This window comes from Ostrea edulis, chromosome 2, assembly GCF_947568905.1.
Source record: "Ostrea edulis chromosome 2, xbOstEdul1.1, whole genome shotgun sequence".
Classification (NCBI taxonomy): Eukaryota; Metazoa; Mollusca; class Bivalvia; order Ostreida; family Ostreidae; genus Ostrea; species Ostrea edulis.
The window spans coordinates 35344931-35364880 of NC_079165.1; the positions used below are offsets into that span (position 1 = coordinate 35344931).

Genomic DNA, 19950 nt, shown 5'->3' on the forward strand with positions numbered 1-19950 from the left:
CATTATACAAGCAATGTTTAGTAGTGTAAATTAAAGTTTGTTCATAGCAGTCCATGATCCCTGGGACCAGGGAGGGTATATGATGGCTGTTTATAGTTTTAAACTTAAGTGTTCTAAATTGTGTATGAGCAAGGTGACTCATATGTCTTGAGCATTGTGGTCCATGAGCCTTTTTTTTAATGTCGTAATATGATGACTTTACAACATTTAAAGTCCATACACCACAGATTCAGAACTTGACTCTATCACAGCTAAGTTTACATACACCTATATAGGAAACTTTCAGCACACCTGAACATTGGAGTCTCAAGTGGCAGCAAATGGCACTTAATTATCATATTGATATTACAAAACCCCAAAAAGGTGAACAGTTGTCCTTGACTTTTTAAACATACCAAACAATTGACACCACTTGTGAGTTCTGTCTTGCCAGCTAGTGAAATTATTTAATAGTACATGTATGATCATTCCAGTAATTTCATGTATTCATGACTTGATAATCTCCAGTTTTTTTAAGGATTCCCAAAAAGAACTCTGTATTTTCTTAAGAACAATAATAAGTTGCTATAATACTTGTGCCGCCATTTACTGGTGCTAGTTTGGATGGAATTCTTGTTGAACAGGAAGCAGTATGTGGTACGCTGGGATTGATTATTTGGGCAGTGGTTTTGATGTCCCAGCAGTCTCTGAGGCAGTAAACATCTTGGCTGATGTAACTGAGGATGATACCTGTTGCTGAATTCCTTAGTAATGTGCTTCACAGAACATTAATTTTTGTAACTGGATAAATGCTCACATAACTGTGATGGTGAGGTGGGAGAAGAATTCGTTTGTACAAAGAGTATAAAATATTTATGACTAACATTAACAGTTCTCACTAGAAATACATAGGAACAGATATATGTCTGACTGTGTCAACAACCTTGTGTTGTCGATTTGAATTCAGCAAAGATGCAGTACAGGAAACGGTTTTTGAGGTGAAAGTTATGGCAGCCTCAGTCGAAAATTGTTCAAGATTGTCAAGTTCTGCGGATTCCTCATTTATAGGTACATTTTCTGCAAGACCATTTCCCCATGTTTGAAACTATGAGCATTATATGAAGATATCATGCATAGGAACTCATATTATCAGGATTCAGGACCCCACATTGAAAATGCAAGAGCGCTAATAGGAGTCACAATTTGACCATCTGTTCATGAACACATTGTGATGCAATATATCTCGAACTATTTCCATCGTAATGTTTTCAAATTTTGTACAGCAATACTTTACAAGAAGAGAAAGCTTTACGCCTAAAAAAATTTTTTAAAGGAATACTTTACAAGAAGAGAAAGCTTTACACCTACAAATTATATAGAGCAATACTTTATGATTAGAGAATGCTTTATACCTACATATTTTGGGGTCGTAATGCCTGGCCTGTCTATATGTCTTTATCTATATCTATATTGTGCCAAGATCACTTGTTTTCTGTGTAATGTGTACAAATTTTTTACAGAGATACCTAGGATAAGAGAAAGACGTCTACAAATAATATGGTCACTTCATATCTCTTGGTACTGGAGAAAAGTTTACCAACATATACTTGTGACATGATATCTTGGAATAGTTTACAACGTATAGCTTTTATATTTTACAAAAAGATAGTTGATCACTAAAGGACTAGTTCATGTTTTTTGGGGGGTGGGGGTGGGGGGTTCATTTTCAATATCTCAATCTTTGTGTACACAACAATTGATAAAGTCTGACTTTATAATGAGCCTCTGTCTTAATGCATAACCTTCAGTTTTAAGGTCAAGGTCACAACAGATCTTCAATCCAAGTGTGATACATTTTCTTTGTGACACAATATCTTGAAAAGTACACAACTTGCAGTTTTTATATTCTACAGAAAGGCAGTTATTATAGCTCACCAGAGTAAACTCAGGTGATCTATTGCAATTGGTCAGCATCCGTCGTAATCCGTCTTGTGTTAACAATTGAACATTTTTAACTTCTTCTTGAGAACTACCATTCCAATTGTTTTCAAATTTGGAATGAAACATCTTTGGGACAGTTAAGGAGGACATAAATTATAAACTTCAGAACCCCTGCACCCCTCATTGGCCTTAGGGGTGGGGCGAAAACTGCCATAAATTTACCAATTTTCAAAAATCTTCTCTACACCATCGTTTTGTGTTTTATTTGCATGATTATTTAAAATTTTCCCCCACGTATTTTGTTCAAAGACTGACCCAGATTTGATGCTTTTTAGCAATTTTGAACTGCATTGAAACTAAGCAAATATTATGTCTTACGATGATGAATTACACGATGACGGAGTACCAAATTTTCGTGGTTGTTTTTATAATTATTGTTATCAGACCCAAATTTAATGTGTGACATTTACAATAAAATTGAATTGAAAAAATTATAGAGTTCTGACTAAGACTGTTTCATCCCTGATAAAAACTACATGAGTCCACTGTATGAACAACAATTAAAACATCAAATTAATTCAATACTGGTAAACATGGTGACTTTATAATTTACCAATGTTTTAGGTCACAGTTCAAGGTCAAACATCATCAAATGTACATTCTCAAGAATATTACATCTGTCAATTAATAATGCTGGTAGGGGAGATGTATTGCTTATGCAATGCTTTCAGAAGGCATGTTTAAGTACTAGGCTCATTGCTCTGTATGAATATACACTTTAGTCATAATTAGAATGCAAATAAAATGATTAAAATGTAAATATTAGAAATGTCTTTAATTTATGAATGTATATCAGATAATATGTACCTTGAGCCTCTTTGCACTGGCACAAAATATATATGTATATGAAATATATATATATGTATATAAATTTACATATGAAAAATATATACCCCGGTGTGTATATGTTACGTGGTGTAAAGAGGATCGAGATTGATGCAGCTAAATGTCAAAAGTAATAATACTATTATAATTGAAAGTTTTCAAAGTGCTTTCCCCTTTTTCATACTTTTAACCTTATACTTTATAAGCAACAAACTGAAATAATTTTAATTGTGTTGTGGCCAGGTAATATGGAAGTTCCGAGTTCCCCAAGAGTTATTTCCCTTTGTCGAACTCTTCCGTAAATTATGACGTAAAATATGATGACAGTGGGTACATTTGCTAATTACTATCGTTGTAATTATTTCTTAAAAGATGATATCCAGAGTTTCTGAGACCATCCTATCTCGGGGAAAAGGCAACTTTAGTGAGTTTATGAGTATTGGATAACAAAATGGCTCAAACAAATATTGTTAATTGCCATTTTTCTTTGATAAAAGCGTCACTCATGTAGAAGAGGAAACGAATAATGATTCAATAGCCAATTTGATGATCTTATTCAAACAAATTATGCTTGATATGGCCAGAATATGCATACCAGTGATTGATATAAACAAAAGTTACGCTTTTATTACACTAATCGTACGTAATCGTTATGTACAATGCCAGTCTACGGTATAAAGTATACATTGTGTACCCACCATACGTCATTAAATGCGAAAGAGTTCGACAAAGGGAAATAACTTTTGGGTAACTTGGAACTTGCGTATTCACCCAATTTGAATCCAACCGAGAATCCGTTTCTGGAGTATCATGTAAAAGAAAATGAGCTCAGCTCCAAGTTGCCAATTAAATCCAATGGCTTGTGGGATGAAATTATATACGCATGCTTGGTTCAATTTGGAATAAAATTTCATGAAATGCTTTTATTATTAATATTAATCTATTCCCAGACACATGCAAGAGTTTACTAAACTAATTATGAAAAAGGGGACAGACAAAACATTGATTGTTATGTTGCGAATGTTTAATTAGAATGTTTTCAAATTTTTCCATGTTGAACTCAATTAGAATGAAAAAGGAAATATGGATGAGTTTATGATAGTTTAGTTAATTAAAATATGTAACAAATGAATACTATGATAGAAAGATAAAATGGAAGTTTATAGATATTCCATAAAACGTGACTGCATGAAAGGTATGTCACCACTATGTTCTCATTCATGCTGATTTGAATTCTCAAATCCTGAGCTGATGTACATGTGTTGTATGACATTGAAACATTACTTGTATCAAGAACAAAGGTTCCGAATGTGCTCTTTGATTCACTGAGTGTGTCAATTACAGTGTTCTAAAGCTGGGTTATTAGAGTGTAGGGAGCTTGAGAAATGTCTGTCCAAGGTTTGAATCTCGGATCTCATGCACAGTCCATAAAAATCTGGATCTTAATTCAGTCAATTTTGTGGAATCGTTTAATTTCATGGGAGCTAATTTCTGTGGACAGTAATGCCAAGATTTTACAGTTTCATTAGGATGCCATTTAAAGATAAGAAGATTAAGATTGTGTGTTGGTTTTATGAATTTCATGAAATTGAACTCTTACGAAATGTAGTGATTCCACCATACACATGTGGATTGGCATCATGACTTTTAAGTTCATCATGTTCTGCTTCAGATGAATCGGGGTGAAGACTTTACGCCTGGGAACTTGACAGTCGAGGTTTACACTATGTGACAGTAAAATAAAGGTCAATATAATACATCAGAGTCACATTTGCCACACTGATCAGGTCAGTAACAACTCCAATTTTACAAAGAATAAGAACATAGAATCACTATTTGTGTGACAAGCTGCATCAGGTACATATAAAGGTCAATAACAACCTGCTGGTACTGCATATTCCAAAAAGAATTAGAGTTTAGAATCAGTGACAAGCTGCTTCAGGTTCATTATTGATGGTGACTTTCTTAAAGTAGTAAGTAATCAACCTTTTATTTTCTGTGGCTGTCTAATCATGATGCATTGTTCACCACTAGGGAAATTGTAAGATAAATAGTAGCTATGGAAACAATTCAGAATGATCAGAGGAATAAACTGCAAGCACCACACAGCATTACATGTATATATATATATATTCAATCAATGTGAATTGTGTTGGGAATTGAAATTAACTATTTGAACCATTTGACAATTTAAATTTAGAAAAACCAACAACATTGTTTTTATTCCCAAAGTTTCCAATGTAGTTTTTCGTCTGTCTGTCTGTGGCCAAAAAATATTAAATTATATCATTGCTTGATATTTGTACTGTGGGTGAGTCGGGCTTTGATAATAATATTACCTCATCTCAGCTCAAGTCTTAATGATAACATTGCCAGGTTAATTTGCACCATGAGCGAGATTGCCTGTTGTCCGTAGTTTGTCCGTCCGTCTGTAAACTTTTTACATTTTCGACTTCTTCTCCAGAACCACTGGGCCAATTTCAACCAAACTTGGCCAAAAGCATCCTTGGGTAAAGGGCTTCCAAGTTTGTTCAAATGAAGGGCCATGTCCCTTTCAAAGGGGGAAATAATCACAAAAATGCAAAAATAGGGTGGGGTCATTTAAAAACCTTCTTCTCAAGAACCACTTGGCCAGAAAAGCTGAGATTTACATGAAAACTTCCTGACATAGTGCAGATTCAAGTTTGTCAAAATCATGGTCCCCGGGGGGGGGGGGGGGGGGGGGGGGGGGGGGGGTGGATGGGGCCACAATAGGGGATCAAAGTTTTACATACAAATGTATAGGAAAAATCTTTTAAAATCTTCTTCTCAAGAACCACTGAACCAGAAAAGCTGATATTTACTTGAAAGCTTTCTGACATAGTGCAGATTCAAGTTTGTTAAAATCATGGCCCCCGGGGGTTGGATGGGGCCACAATAGGGTATCAAAGTTTTACATATAAATATATAGGAAAAATCTTTTAAAATCTTCTCAAGAACCACTGAGCCAGAAAAGCTGATATTTACATGAAAACTTTCTTACATAGTGCAAATTGAAGTTTTTTTTAAATCATGGCCGTGGAGGATAGGATGGGGCCACAATAGGGGATCAAAGTTTTACATACAAATATATAGGGAAAATCTTTAAAATCTTCTTCTCAAGAACCACTAAGCCAGAAAGTTTTGCATACAAATATATAGAGAAAATCTTCTCAAAAACTACTGGGCCAGGAATGTGGAAATTTACATGAAAACTTCCTAACATAGTGCAGATTCAAGTTTGTAAAAACCATGGCCCTGAGGGTAGGATGGGGCCACAATAGTGGATCAAAGTTTTACATACAAATATATAGGAAAAATCTTTAAAAATCTTCTCAAGAACCACTGAGCCAGAAAAGCTGATATTTACATGAAAGCTTTCTGAAATAGTGCAAATTGAAGGTTTTTTTTTAAATCATGGCCCCGGAGGATATGATGGGGCCACAATAGGGGATCAAAGTTTTACATACAAATATATAGGGAAAATCTTTAAAAATCTTCTCAAAAACTACTGGGTCAGGAAAGTTGAAATTTACACAAAAGCTTCCTGACATAGTGCAGATTCAAGTTTCTTAAAATCATGGCCCCCGGAGGTAAGATGAGGCGACAATAGGGGATAAATTTTTACATACAAATATAAAGGAAAAATCATTAAAAATCTTCTTCCGAAAAATCACTGGGCCAGATAAGTTTACATTCACATGAAAGCGTCCTGACATTATAAGTCCAGATTCAATTTTGAAAAAATCATGGCCCCCCGGAGTAGGTTGGGGTCACAATAGGGATCAAAATTTTACATGCGAATATATAGGAAAATCTTTAAATATGAGCCAAGGTGACTCAGGTGAATGATGTGGCCCATGGGCCTCTTGTTTCGTGTTGGCAGCTGACCTTCTAAAATCAGTGTGGTCTGAAGAATTTTATTCATCTTTTGTCCCATCAAGAAATCTTTATGTCCCTGTAATCAAAGGTCTGGGAGCATAATAGTTTTTTGTCTGTGCTGTCTTTTCACAAAAACTTTTGGCCTTTAAAACTTTTGAATAGCTGGTGATAGCTAGCTTTCATATTTCACATGTGTATTCCTTGTGACTAGACGTTTTGGTACCAAAATCTTTGACCTTGTAACCTTGACCTTTGGGTTTGATCTACTTTTGAAAAACTTAACCTTGACCATAACTTTTAAATGGTCAGTGATAGGACTTTCATATTTCAAATGTGTTTTTCTTTTGAGAAGACCAATTAAAGGTCCCATGGGCTCAAATGGTCATCAGAGTTTCACACATCGCATGTTAATAATCGGTGAACTAGACATCAGATTTTTGTAACCAAACTCATTGGTCATTACTTCTAATGTTATTATATAACTGGACATTTCTTACTTATATTATTGTTTTCATTCTGGTCAAATGACCTTGGTTCAAGCTAATTATACAATGTTTCTCATTATGCAATGGTCAAATAGAGTTCTAATTAATGTCTCTCTCTATTACAAAGTTACAGTCTGGGACAATAATTATTTCTTTTTCTCTGAGTTTGACCTTGTGCAAATTACCTTGCTTGCTCTGTAGTAATATGAAACCTACTACTGTATAACGGGTATTTTCTAAGGTTAGAAATTTTTGTGATTTCACCCGTAAATGGTAGCAAATACGCCAGTTTCGAGATATGAACTCTTCTGTATAGGAGGTGCATTTAGTGGAACTTTGAATGCCCAAGTGGGACAGAGTGGATATACAGCCAACGAGGAAGACGATGAAATATATTAAAAGCGGCTTCTCTTAAATATGTAAATGTGGGAAATACTAAATACTATCGAAAGAAATGTTTTACCGAAGTGGAAACATACAAACAATGTCATATTTGCAAGAAATATCTTGGATATTGTACTTATGACCAGCGAAATAACGTGATAGGATAAGAATTCTCTGTATTTAATTACTCCCTAAATACTTATCACTTACTTTGTTTGTGTATCAGTCGAATTCGGGTTATCAAACAGCATATGAGAAACTTACTGAGTACATTCACTTACGCTGTGATGAATATCTGTCCCACCTCCGCGTGTAAACAAATTCTTTCGCGCCTTACTATGTACGAGAGTTCTCCAAAGGGAAATAACTCGGACGTATCTCGAAACCGGCGTATTATATTCCATGTTTTCAATTTCTGTGGTTGCATTATACCTAAATGTACTGTATAATGTGCATGTATTTATATTTTGCGATTGTAATTTTTGCAAACTTTTCCAATCCACAAAATTCTACAAAAAATGGACAACAGCAGAAAATACCCAGTATAGTGTATGTGTCAAGTATGAAATTCTAAAGACTCTCCATTTCAAACTTTATCATCCAAAGAACAGTTTTTAAATTCTTTAATAAAGTGATTTAGGTTCAAGAAACACTGCCTACCCATGGCAATCCTTGTGCCAAGCATAAGCATTGATCTAATGTGCCTCTATTGCAAAGTATGACAAATATTTTCAATTTTTTTTTCACTTACTAACCAGTTGACCAAATGACCTTGACTCGGGGTATTACATATTTCCTGATTATAAATAATCCTTATTCCAGGTATAAGTTTCTAGTGTCACTTCATTACAAAATTATGGCCTGAACAAATATTTCTATTTTTTTTTATTAGTGAACTTTGACTCAGGACTGTAACACATTGTTTAGTCATAAGAAATCTTTATGACAGTTAGTTTGAGACTGTTAATGTTTTCGCTATTACAAAGTCAAAACTGGAGACCAATGGAAGATTCTCACAAGAGGACACGTTATTCAATAGGGTCTGGATCCAAAGTTATAAATTTAAAGAAATAAACAGATCACCAACACATCAGAAAAATTATATTTATTTGCTTGTCTGGTTTTGATCATGAGGTGCACAGTCATCATCAGAACAATTATACAATATATATATTGAAGTAATTAAAATATGCGGCTGTTGTAACTATAAACAATATACTGTAAAAATGTGGAAGATTGATACAAATAGAGGAATTTCTAAACAACGTTATTTTATGTACAATTGAAGATGCAAGTAATTAGTTTACATTGTCTATGAAGTTCTATATGACATAAAATACAGTATGTAAATGAGATAGTTTTATGATTAATTGAAATAGTCCATAAATTCCATCAATTGTTACTGTTTCGCTTTGTAATTATAGTGGACATTCATCTAAGCATTGTGATGTTTTTTAATTGTGATTTGTTAAGAACAAGGTACGGTTGTATACATAAAAAGGCCCAAAAAATTTCTCTCTATAAAATGTGTCTGGAATTAACCTTAATCAGTGTTTTAAGAAAGTAAAATAAATGCCAGGTATACTATGTCAACAAAATCAGAATGATAGTCCTAAATGGATAGCATTATGACATCATGAATAAGACATTTCCCGCCTTTTTCTCAAAATAAGCCTGAAAACTGTCAAATGTCATACAAATTATTGCTCAGGAAAAGATGTGCGCATTTGTCGAGCAAAATGAAAATGATATATATTGTGTATTATTTTGAGATGAAAAACATGCTTCAATATGAATTTGCTCGACGCATGCGCTGTACTATGTTTTCTAAAAGGAAAACCACCTGAATTTGTGGATATTTTCATTGAAAATGGCATTTTTGCAATTTTATGCCAACTTCAAGCTCTCGTCATTTGACACAAATCATTTTGCTGATCAAACTGAGTGAATTTTGGGTTTGCTAAACTATTCCTTAATTGAATGCCAGGATTTGAGCTCCAAGTGAAATCATCAATATTTTGGGCCAGATGACTGTAGAAACTGTACCTACTTCTTTGTGATGTAGAGTGCTAGGACACAGGCTTGTGTTGATTGACAGCTCCGATATCTAAGCATTGTGATGTTTTTTAATTGTGATGTGTTAATTTGTGATGTAGAGTGCTAGGACACAGGCTTGTGTTGATTGGCAGCTCTGATATCTAAGCATTGTGATGTTTTTTAATTGTGATGTGTTAATTTGTGATGTAGAGTGCTAGGACACAGGCTTGTGTTGATTGACAGCTCCGATATTGGCGAAATGTCCATTATAAGGTCTCCATGGGAGTTGCCTGTTTGGCGGATGTATTGTGTCAGTCAGTTATTGCATGTAATTGCATAAATTACGGGGGTCCTATTGTATTCTAGGTTTTGTTTCATGCAGTACATCTTCCATGTGAAAGTAATCAGAATGTTTTTTTTTAGTATTTTTGTTAAATGGACAGATTTGAGTCAGTTCTGGTAACATGGAGGGCTTCCAGTGTTTACGGAGTTGGAGTGTGTTTTGTATAGAGATACACACTGTAGTATCAAGAATAATAATATTTCTTCTGTTGAATGTTCATTAGTAAATTCCATTGTACGATGGAATTCATTCAGATGACACAAGAAGGCATGTACATGTAGTGCATTCAAATGATACTTCAACATACTGCAAAGTATTTACTGTAAACTGACCTTAGAAACAGAATGTCAAGTAATGTACCACTATTCATGGATTTTGAAGTTATGAATTCAGTGTGATTCTAGGGAACCATGGCGATTGTACATTCCTCCTCAGAGTGTTAAAACTCTCTAATTTACAAAATAAATAAATATTTTTCCTTAGATTGTCCCTGAATGCTGCAAGATCGCCCCTTAAAGCAACCATGTGTTCTTTAAAAATCCCACATTGACTAGAAAAATGTTGCATTGTAAACAAGTTATTGTCTTGTAGTGCTCGGGTGAGCATCAAGGCTCATGGGCCACTTGTTTTATGTATTTTTTGAGCCAATGAATGCGTTGTACAATCTTCAGCTGGGATGTACACAATACACAGTCCTGATGATGTCTGTAGGTGTAGAATTTTCTTGAGAAGAACATTAGGATCTAGTTGCACAAAGGTTGAATAACTTTAACAGACAGTTTTTAAATTAACTTGCGACTAACTCCTACGTTTATATCTAGCATTAACAAGACATTAAATGTCAGTCAAAGTTAACTAACCTTTATGCAACTTGGTCCTGCCCACAAACTAATAAACTACATGCAGAGATGTGTGAGGATGTTCAGTCATTATCTTTAGTTTTTGGTTGTGGGGGTTGGGGTTGGGGGTTAACAGATTTAGGAAGGCCCATGACTTCTAGTTTTCAGAGAATTTAAAAGAACACCAAAACTATGAATTGTCAACTCTACTGTAATACAGTAATTATGCCAGCATTTATGCACTGAAATTTTATTTTTCTCCCAATAATAAGGCCCTTTAAGGATAAAGTAAGATTACATTGAAGGCCCTTCAGGATAGAGTAAGATTATATTGAAGGCCCCCCCCCCCCCCCCCCCCCAGGATAAAGTAAGATTATATTAAAGGCCCCCCCAGGATAGAGTAAGATTGTATTGAGGGCCCTTCAGGATAAAGTAAGATTGTATTGAAGGCCCTTCAGGATAGAGTAAGATTATATTGAAGGCCCCCCCCCCAGGATAAAGTAAGATTATATTGAAGGCCCCCAGGATAGTAAGATTATATTCAAGGCCCTTCTGGATAGAGTAAGATTATATTGAAGGCCCTTCAGGATAAAGTAAGGTTATATTGAAGTCCCCCAGGATAGTAAGATTATATTGAAGGCCCTTCTGGATAGAGTAAGATTATATTGAAGGCCCTTCAGGATAAAGTAAGATTATATTAAAGGTCCTTCAGGATAAAGTAAGATTATATTAAAGGTCCCCCAGGATAGAGTAAGATTATATTGAAGGCCCTTCAGGATAGTAAGATTATATTGAAGGCCCTTCTGGATAGAGTAAGATTATATTGAAGGCCCTTCTGGATAGAGTAAGATTATATTGAAGGCCCTTCAGGATAAAGTAAGATTATATTAAAGGTCCTTCAGGATAAAGTAAGATTATATTAAAGGTCCCCCAGGATAGAGTAAGATTATATTGAAGGCCCTTCAGGATAGTAAGATTATATTGAAGGCCCTTCTGGATAGAGTAAGATTATATTGAAGGCCCTTCTGGATAGAGTAAGATTATATTGAAGGCCCTTCAGGATAAAGTAAGATTATATTAAAGGTCCCCCAGGATAGAGTAAGATTATATTGAAGGCCCTTCAGGATAGAATAATATTATATTGAAGGCCCTCCAGGATAGTAAGGTTATATTGAAGGCCCTTCAGGATAGTAAGATTATATTGAAGAGTAAGATTACATTGGGTAGTTAAAGTTATAAGAATTTAGATGTCAAATCAATATAAACATATACTGAATAGATGGAGGGAAGAATCATGGCCCCACAGCATTGTGCTGTGGCTTGGGGTTGTCATAGTGATTAAGGCTGCCCAGGGATATATTTTATAGGCCTATGATGTGGATTTTGATTTCACACGTTTTCTATGCTTAATTTTCAGATACATCTGAAGCACTGATGTTATCAGCCAGCACATGTCCACTTTAACATCCCTGGGGACTGTAACAATGCAGTAGAAAGGTAGTATTCACAGAAGATCGCATTGCCCGTTGCTTTCAGAGAAATATCCAGGTGTTTGTTTTCAATCCAAATATTTTGGTTGTTTTAGAAGGAGGCAAATCAAACAAAAAGTTTGCAGTGATCTATGGCTGGAGTGAATTAGCAATGGAATTCATTTGCCACCCAGGGCTGTGGTAGTTGGGCTGGCTGGTGGCTGATAGAGAATCTAATTTACTGATTGCCATTCACTGATTTGCATCAGTCTCCCCTTATTGAAGGGGGAATTGGTTTCCTATTCAAAGCAGATAACACTCAAATATTCCGAGATCTCAAAGTGATAAATTAATGATACGAAAAATATGTGCCTGAAATCCAACTCTTCATTGTCAGAAAATTCTCTCTCTCTCTCTCCCCCCTCTCTCTCTCTCTGAGAATTAATTATTGCTTTGCAGATATATCTTATTTGTAAAGATGAGATGTGTGAGGTCAATTTACCTTGAATGATTGACAGATCTCGCAGAAGTAAGAGTTGATAAGCCCTTGTTAAGAAAAAAAGCGTATATATACATTGTACTAATACTTACCTGAGAAAAAAAAAGCCAGATGTGCTGTGCCCACTGGTTAGAAAAGGAAATCCATTCTTCATTGATCACATGGATTTTGAAGTGTTACATCACAGTGGTGTAGATCACTGTATAACCTGAATGTTCAATGTCTGTTTTACAGTAGCAGATATAAATGGTATTTTACAGTTTGTCTTCCACCTTTACTTTTATACAGATTTTTACAGTTTGGTTGTAATAAGTTGTTGGGGTTTATTTGTCATCTTCAATTTTTCACACTTTTTTATAGTTTGGTTGTAGAGAGATGTAAATTGGTATTATATGGTTTTTCTGTCTTTTAATTTACAGTTACACACATCTTTACAAAATCATACTGGAATTCAAATTATGTTTTGGCCTTAAAGGGACTGGTTCACGATTTTTGATAAAAATATTTTTCATTTTTGATGTTAAACTTTAAAAATATAACTCATTTAATGTTGACAGCCAAACTTTTGACCTGCTGAATGCCAGAATAAAAGCAATATTTTAGCCTTAAATCTGTGTTCTGTAAACAAAGACTCGAGTCTTTTTATGTAAACAAACAAACAAGTGAAATATTGATTTTGTAATATAATGCATCTTAATTTTGCATAGTCACAAATTTTAACTTTTAGATGACACATTAATTACTCCAAAAATGTTTGAAATGTGAAAGGTATAATATCCATTTCTTTTGAAAATTTTGTAAACAATAGCATACCACAATCTTTGTTTACAAAACAAATAATAAACTCTCTAAAGTGAGCTTCTGTGATAATATATAACCTTAATTTTCATGTGAAATATTTCAAACACAATAGACAGTAGATTTTGATCATCAAACGTGGAAAACAAAATTTTGGGGAAAATCGTGAATCAGTCCCTTTAATATCACAAAGACAACCTCTTCACAAAAGGAGTAAGAGAAAAAAAATTTGGTTAGATGTATGGGGTGGGAGAAATTCAAGATTAAATTGATTTACTTGAAATTTGCTTGGAAAATTTATAAACATCTTAGCATTATTAGCTCTCCACTTCTTTCTGTCTTTGGTCAACATCTTTATTTCATTAATGTTAGACCAAAATTCTCAAACGTACATCATCAAATTTGAGGGTATTTTTTTGCAAACAATGATCGATTTTAACAGCACCAGAATAATTCATACCTTTCCCATAAGATTCACATCACTACTTGTTTCCTCCCCTGGTTTCACACAAAATATCAGCAATTCTCATCTTTCACCTGCGCCACGTTGTTATGTACACGTTTGGCTCTCTTTATTCTAAATGCCTATGCACATTGGGGGCGATTTCAAGTTCACAACATAATATCAAAACTACCGCAGTGCATATTATGTATAAAAATAGGAGACTTGTATAATATCAAAGAAAAAATCATTTGACAAGCAGATTGACACATTTACAGCTCGAACATTTGATAATGGTTGTAAATAACAACAAAATATTAAAAGATTTTTTTCCTGCGATACAACTATACAAATGCAATCGGTCCTGTACGCCATATGACGTACTTTTTCATTGCAATGTCATATAGTGTGTAGTCCACTTAGGTACATGTCTTTATAACATTGTGGTTTTTCTCGGGAAGCCTTTTAAAACTATACTGTGTAGTGAGATATTTGGGTTTTTTTTGTGTATTGTTTTACACTTGTAGAGATGTCACCAGCTGTAAGTTGCCACAAATATAAAACTGCACGGCACTCAGGGGCTGTAGTAGCAGGGTTCTTTATCATGGCAACACCTACCATGACATGAGACCTCTGATTTTAAAGTCATATTCGAACAGTCTGTGATGTCTTAGGTTTGACAATTGGCTCTGGGATTGAGAAATCGAAATCAGGCCTCTCAATGGTTGTGAAGTGAGTGCCTTAACTAACAGGCTACTGCCATCTGTCTTTGGTGAGATGAGACTACTGCAGTCAGTCTTTGGTGAGATTAAACTACTACAGTTAGTCAGTCTTTGGTGAGATTAGACTTTTGCAGTCAGTCTTTGGTGAGATTAGACTACTGCAGTCAGTCTTTGGTGAGGTGAGACTACTGCAGTCAGTCTTTGGTGAGATTAGACTACTGTAGTCAGTCTTTGGTGAGGTGAGACTACTGCAGTCAGTCTTTGGTGAGATTAGACTACTGCAGTCAGTCTTTGGTGAGGTGAGACTACTGCAGTCAGTCTTTGGTGAGGTGAGACTACTGCAGTCAGTCTTTGGTGAGGTGAGGCTACTGCAGTCAGTCTTTGGTGAGGTGAGACTACTGCAGTCAGTCTTTGGTGAGGTCAGACTACTGCAGTCAGTCTTTGGTGAGGTGAGACTACTGCAGTCAGTCTTTGGTGAGGTGAGACTACTGCAGTCAGTCTTTGGTGAGGTGAGACTACTGCAGTCAGTCTTTGGTGAGATTAGACTACTGCAGTCAGTCTTTGGTGAGGTGAGACTACTGCAGTCAGTCTTTTGTGAGATGCGTGGAGATAAGAAATTTTAACAAACTACTGATATTAATAACTGACTACTAAATGAAAACAAAAGAAAATTCTGCATAAACTAAAACTTTCACCAGCTTAGCATTGCAAATGAAAACATGGATCTACTGTATGCCCCTAAAGTCATTAACTTGCATTTTTATCCTTGGAACAGCTAGTATATGATTTTTTTTCATTAAAAGAGAAAAAGGCTGTGTTGTATAAAAACTTCAATGCTGTAAGTACCTACAAGTACAAAGATATCACATTACATCGAGGAGGAAATTAATGTGCTTCAAGATCAAGAAACAAGTGAGAAATCTTGCAGTGACTAAGTATGTCTCAGTCTCTCAAGCAGTGCCAAAGACCTTTCTTTGTGTACCTTGAAATTTAAGTCATCTGGGAAACAACTGAGCTTGTACTCAGAGAAAGACTGTGTTCAGTCAGTATATAAAAACCCTGGGAGCTACATCAATATTAATTCTGTCAAGTGCTTAGAGCCACCACTGGGGTTACATTTACACGCTCATAATTAAGCAAGTATTGGAAGTGGACTAATCAATGGGAGGGGAACATATAGGTTGACCAATCGGGAGCTGCCTCATTAGGTTTTATTTGAATGGAATTAGCCCCAGGAATGGAAATTTTGTGAATGAAGAGAAAGAGAGAGACAGAAATCATGTGTGGAAAAGAAACATAACGGATTGTTTGGAAGCTAAAGGAACATTTTCTGCTGTCATTGTGGATGAAACTGACTTAACAATGAGGGTAAGGGAGAAGAGACAAAAATTGCAGTTTTAAATTTTGAATGCTTTTATTGCTAATTAAAAATAAGATATTCTTAGTCTTTCATGAATGCTAAATTGGAGTTTTAGCATGCAGTCAGTAAAGAAATAAGGCTGAATGATCAAGACCCCCATGCTTTTAGATTTATTAATTAAAATAAGATCTTATCTAGGTATATATAATATGCATTGCAATGTGCAAACTCAGCGCACAATATTGATATATGGGGAAACAGTATAAAAGCAAAAGAAATGACATTTTAAAAACATGTATGCTTTATTCCTGTACATAGGAGGTGTATAGTGTCACTTTTAATACAGATATTGTCAAAACTACAGTGTGCATGTTCTTTTGTTTTGTATCGCAGCATCAGATATGATGGTATGTACGTATTAGTTACCCAGACCTCTATATTGCTGTTTTATTTTTATTTATTTTTTTTTTTCAAATATCATAAGAAGCATAGGAATTATGTATATGTACAGAAATGATTGGGTATAAAACAGAGATCTATTTCCAGACATTTACATATTTCACTTTCTATATTTCTCCTCTCTTAATCTAAGATCTGTATAAATATTTGCATGTTTCAATATCATTATTATCTTATAGTCAACTCTTCAGTATTAATAGAAATACATGTATATGCAGGTTGAATTTAATTTTAAAATTCAAACAGATAAAGCATTTCATTGTACAGTCGTAATCATTATTGACCAATGAGGATGAAAAACTACACGTTTTCAGAAAAAGTTTAAGCACTATCATAAACCCAGATTTAATTAGGAAACATTATTTGAGCATTACCAATTCTTTATCAATTCTTTGTAAGCATATTTGGAAGCTGGTAATAGAGTTATTGAGTTCTTGACATTAATGGAATGGACGAACAGTTTCTGAATGACAATACCGAATCCTCGTAGGAATTCACAGCTATTAGATGTTTGAAGTTGATGTGTCCTCAGGGACTCAGCAGGCAATATTTAGTTCTATATGAGGAGCTTTTGATGGAAGCTGATAGCAGATTGAGAGAACAGTAGAAATATGTGCCAGCTCTCTCTCCAGCATCACTTTTTTTTGTATAAAGAAGCTTGGTGACAAAGTAGATTAAATTCTATACGTGAAAAATACGTAGCGGTACAGTATTGCCACTTATGGATCATCCAATTTTGTAGGGGTTATGAAATTGATACCATCAGTCCTTAATCGGTGAGAGAAATTGTTTGTTTGTTTTTTTAATAATTTACACAGTGGGTAATTTACATGCAATAGGTAAATAATTACATGAGTTATTGCCCTTAAACCTGTATTGGCACATTCGATCTGCAGTTTCATTCATTTGACTGCATAACTCTTCAACATATTTTCTATGTGTTTTTTGAAATATTAAATGTCTTAGGTCATTCTTACATTTTCTTTTTATTTCACTGTACCAAGAATTGTCATTTTAGTAGGGAGTAAATAAGCAGATAATTTTTTTATTGGTCTATTAACACAAAATCACGCTGTCCTTGATTTTCCAGGAAGCAAGTATTAAGTATGCTTTAAAATTTCAATGAATTGATGCTCACTCTCAAGCCTACTGACTACACTGGAACCTTTGATGACTGCATGTTTTTTAACAATGTACAACAGAAACTTTCTGAAGCCAAACAGCTTGGCAGAATAGAATGCATGTATTTGTGATGTTGTACACAGTAAAATCATGAATCCTTACTAAAACTATAATTTGTTTCATATATCCCACTTATGCTGTGTAACATGTGTATACAAAGACCTCTTTTATTAGTTTCCTGAGAGATGAAACTGAATGAGACTATGGCTTTCTTTTACATCTGTCTCTGGGTCTGTCTGTTCCTCTTGCTTTATCACACTTTTTAGCTCATCTGAGCCGAAGGCTAAAGTGAGCTTTTCTGATCACATTTTGTCCATCGTTTGTCCCTCTGTAAACTTTTCACATTTTCATCTTCCTCTCCATAACCGCTGGGCCAATTTCAATCAAACATGGTACAAAGCATCTTTTGGTAAAGGGGATTTTAGTTTGTTCAAATGAAGGGCCATGCCCTTTTCAAAGGGGAAATAATCATGAAAATGCAAAACTAGGGTGGGATCATTAAAAAATTTTCTCCTGAAGAACCACTGGGCCAGAAAAGTTGAAATTTACATGAAAGCTTCTTTGCATAGTGCAGGTTGAAGTTTGTTATAATCATGGCCCCTGGGGGGTAAGGTAGGGCCACAATAGGGGTTCAAAATTTTACATGTGAGTATATGGCAAAAATCTTTTAAAATCTTCTCAAGAATCACTGGGCAAGGAAAGTTCAAATTTACATGGCAGCTTCCTGGCACAGTGCAGATTCCAGTTCAAATCATTGCTCCTGGGTAGGGGATAAAAATATACACAGTGGAGTTAAGGTGTCCCGAGTAAAATAACATGTAATAACAGCATATTCAAATTTAAGTAAAAATTTTCCAAGCGTCACATATTTGACTAAAAATTGTTTGTCGATACATAAATATCGTACCAAGTGGGGAAATTCCTTGCTTAACTATTACATCATCATACAAGTGACGTAGAGCCATTTTTATCTGATAGGCTTTCAGTTGTTTATCTCCTCAACACAGGTGAAAGATGCACTCAAATCATTTGCATTTTGGGCTTGATAATGTCAACATAGATGTGATATATTTTAAAAAGTGATCCGGATCGGTACAATATCCTTTCAATTTCCATAATCTCGATTCAAATGTTGGGCATTTCCCACATTCATGGGGCGGTCCTTTGGATGAGACCGCAAAAACTGAGGCCCATGTGTCACAGCAAGTATGGCATGATAGAGATCCCTCCCTGCTTAAAAGCAGTAAGCAACAAGCATAGGCCTAAATTTTGCAGCCCTTCACCGGCAATGGTGATGTCTCCATATGAATGAAAAATTCTTGAGAGGGACGTTAAACAATATTCAATCAATCCTCAGATACTGCAGAGTCAAGTCCCCTCAAATTATGACCCATGGAGGGGAGGGGTCAGATGGGGCCTCAATATAGGTGATCTAAGTTTTATGTAACAATTAATACATAGGGCAGGTAATTTTCATTGTCTTCATACCCACAAATCTAATTTCCACCCACATTGCTTATTTTTACAAACCATGAAAATTCAAAGACCACACAAAAATAAATGATTCTACACTGAAACGATCTACAAGTAAAAAATGGTGCATAAGATGTTTGTTTATTCAGAAAAACAATCATGTTATATTTGATATCTAAGATAAAGTTTAAGGCATACGTGTAGGACTTCCTTTTGTAAAGCCTTCATTCATTTTTAGATTGCTTGTTTTTTATCTATTTTAATCACTTCATTTCCTTCAAACTGCTTTGATATGACAGAGGTCCCTTAGTCATCAAACAATGGTCTGGAAACAAGGAAGGATATTTTGCTCTTAAATTCACTGAAAATGAAATGATTGTATGGTTTATGATAATAACTTGAGAAAATTAAAATTGTTCTCTCTTTCTCAATGCATTTTTTCCTTTAATAGAACTTTCTGTGTTGGTGCTTTAGAGTTTTTATAGTGATTTATAGATTTCACTCCAAAAACTTAAATAATGAAGAATTGTATGCTAAGGTGAACTTTGGTTAAACTTTGCAGACCACATGATACTGCTAATGATTTGAAGTAATAGTGATGTTCAGAAAATGGATGCATTCATGACAATACTTTCAGCTATTCATAAGCTTTGTAACATAATCTACTATACATAATACATATCCTCTGAAGTAGCCGATACATTGATTTTTTCCCCCATCAATTATTGTGTGAAAGCGGTCGTTAGTGTGTCA

General features: G+C 34.8%; 1 protein-coding gene across 6 annotated transcripts in view; it reads left to right on the forward strand.

The window, feature by feature from the left end:
• LOC125682519 (uncharacterized) overlaps positions 1–19950 on the forward strand; it is a 97269-nt gene that overhangs the window by 57735 nt on the left and 19584 nt on the right. For 2 of the 6 annotated variants that reach the window (XM_056153878.1, XM_048923155.2), the window contains exon 2: positions 12211–12290. The exons of 1 other annotated variant lie outside the window; for it this stretch is intronic. Coding sequence is in view for 2 of the 5 variants with exons in the window: in XM_056153877.1 (XP_056009852.1) it covers positions 16485–16490 (6 nt within the window). In the remaining 3 variants the exon portion in view is untranslated. Of the gene's footprint in view, positions 1–4576; positions 4593–12210; positions 12291–14454; positions 16092–16476; positions 16491–19950 lie in introns of those variants that run through there. 3 more of the 6 variants (XM_048923156.2, XM_056153877.1, XM_048923149.2) reach the window with 3 other exon arrangements.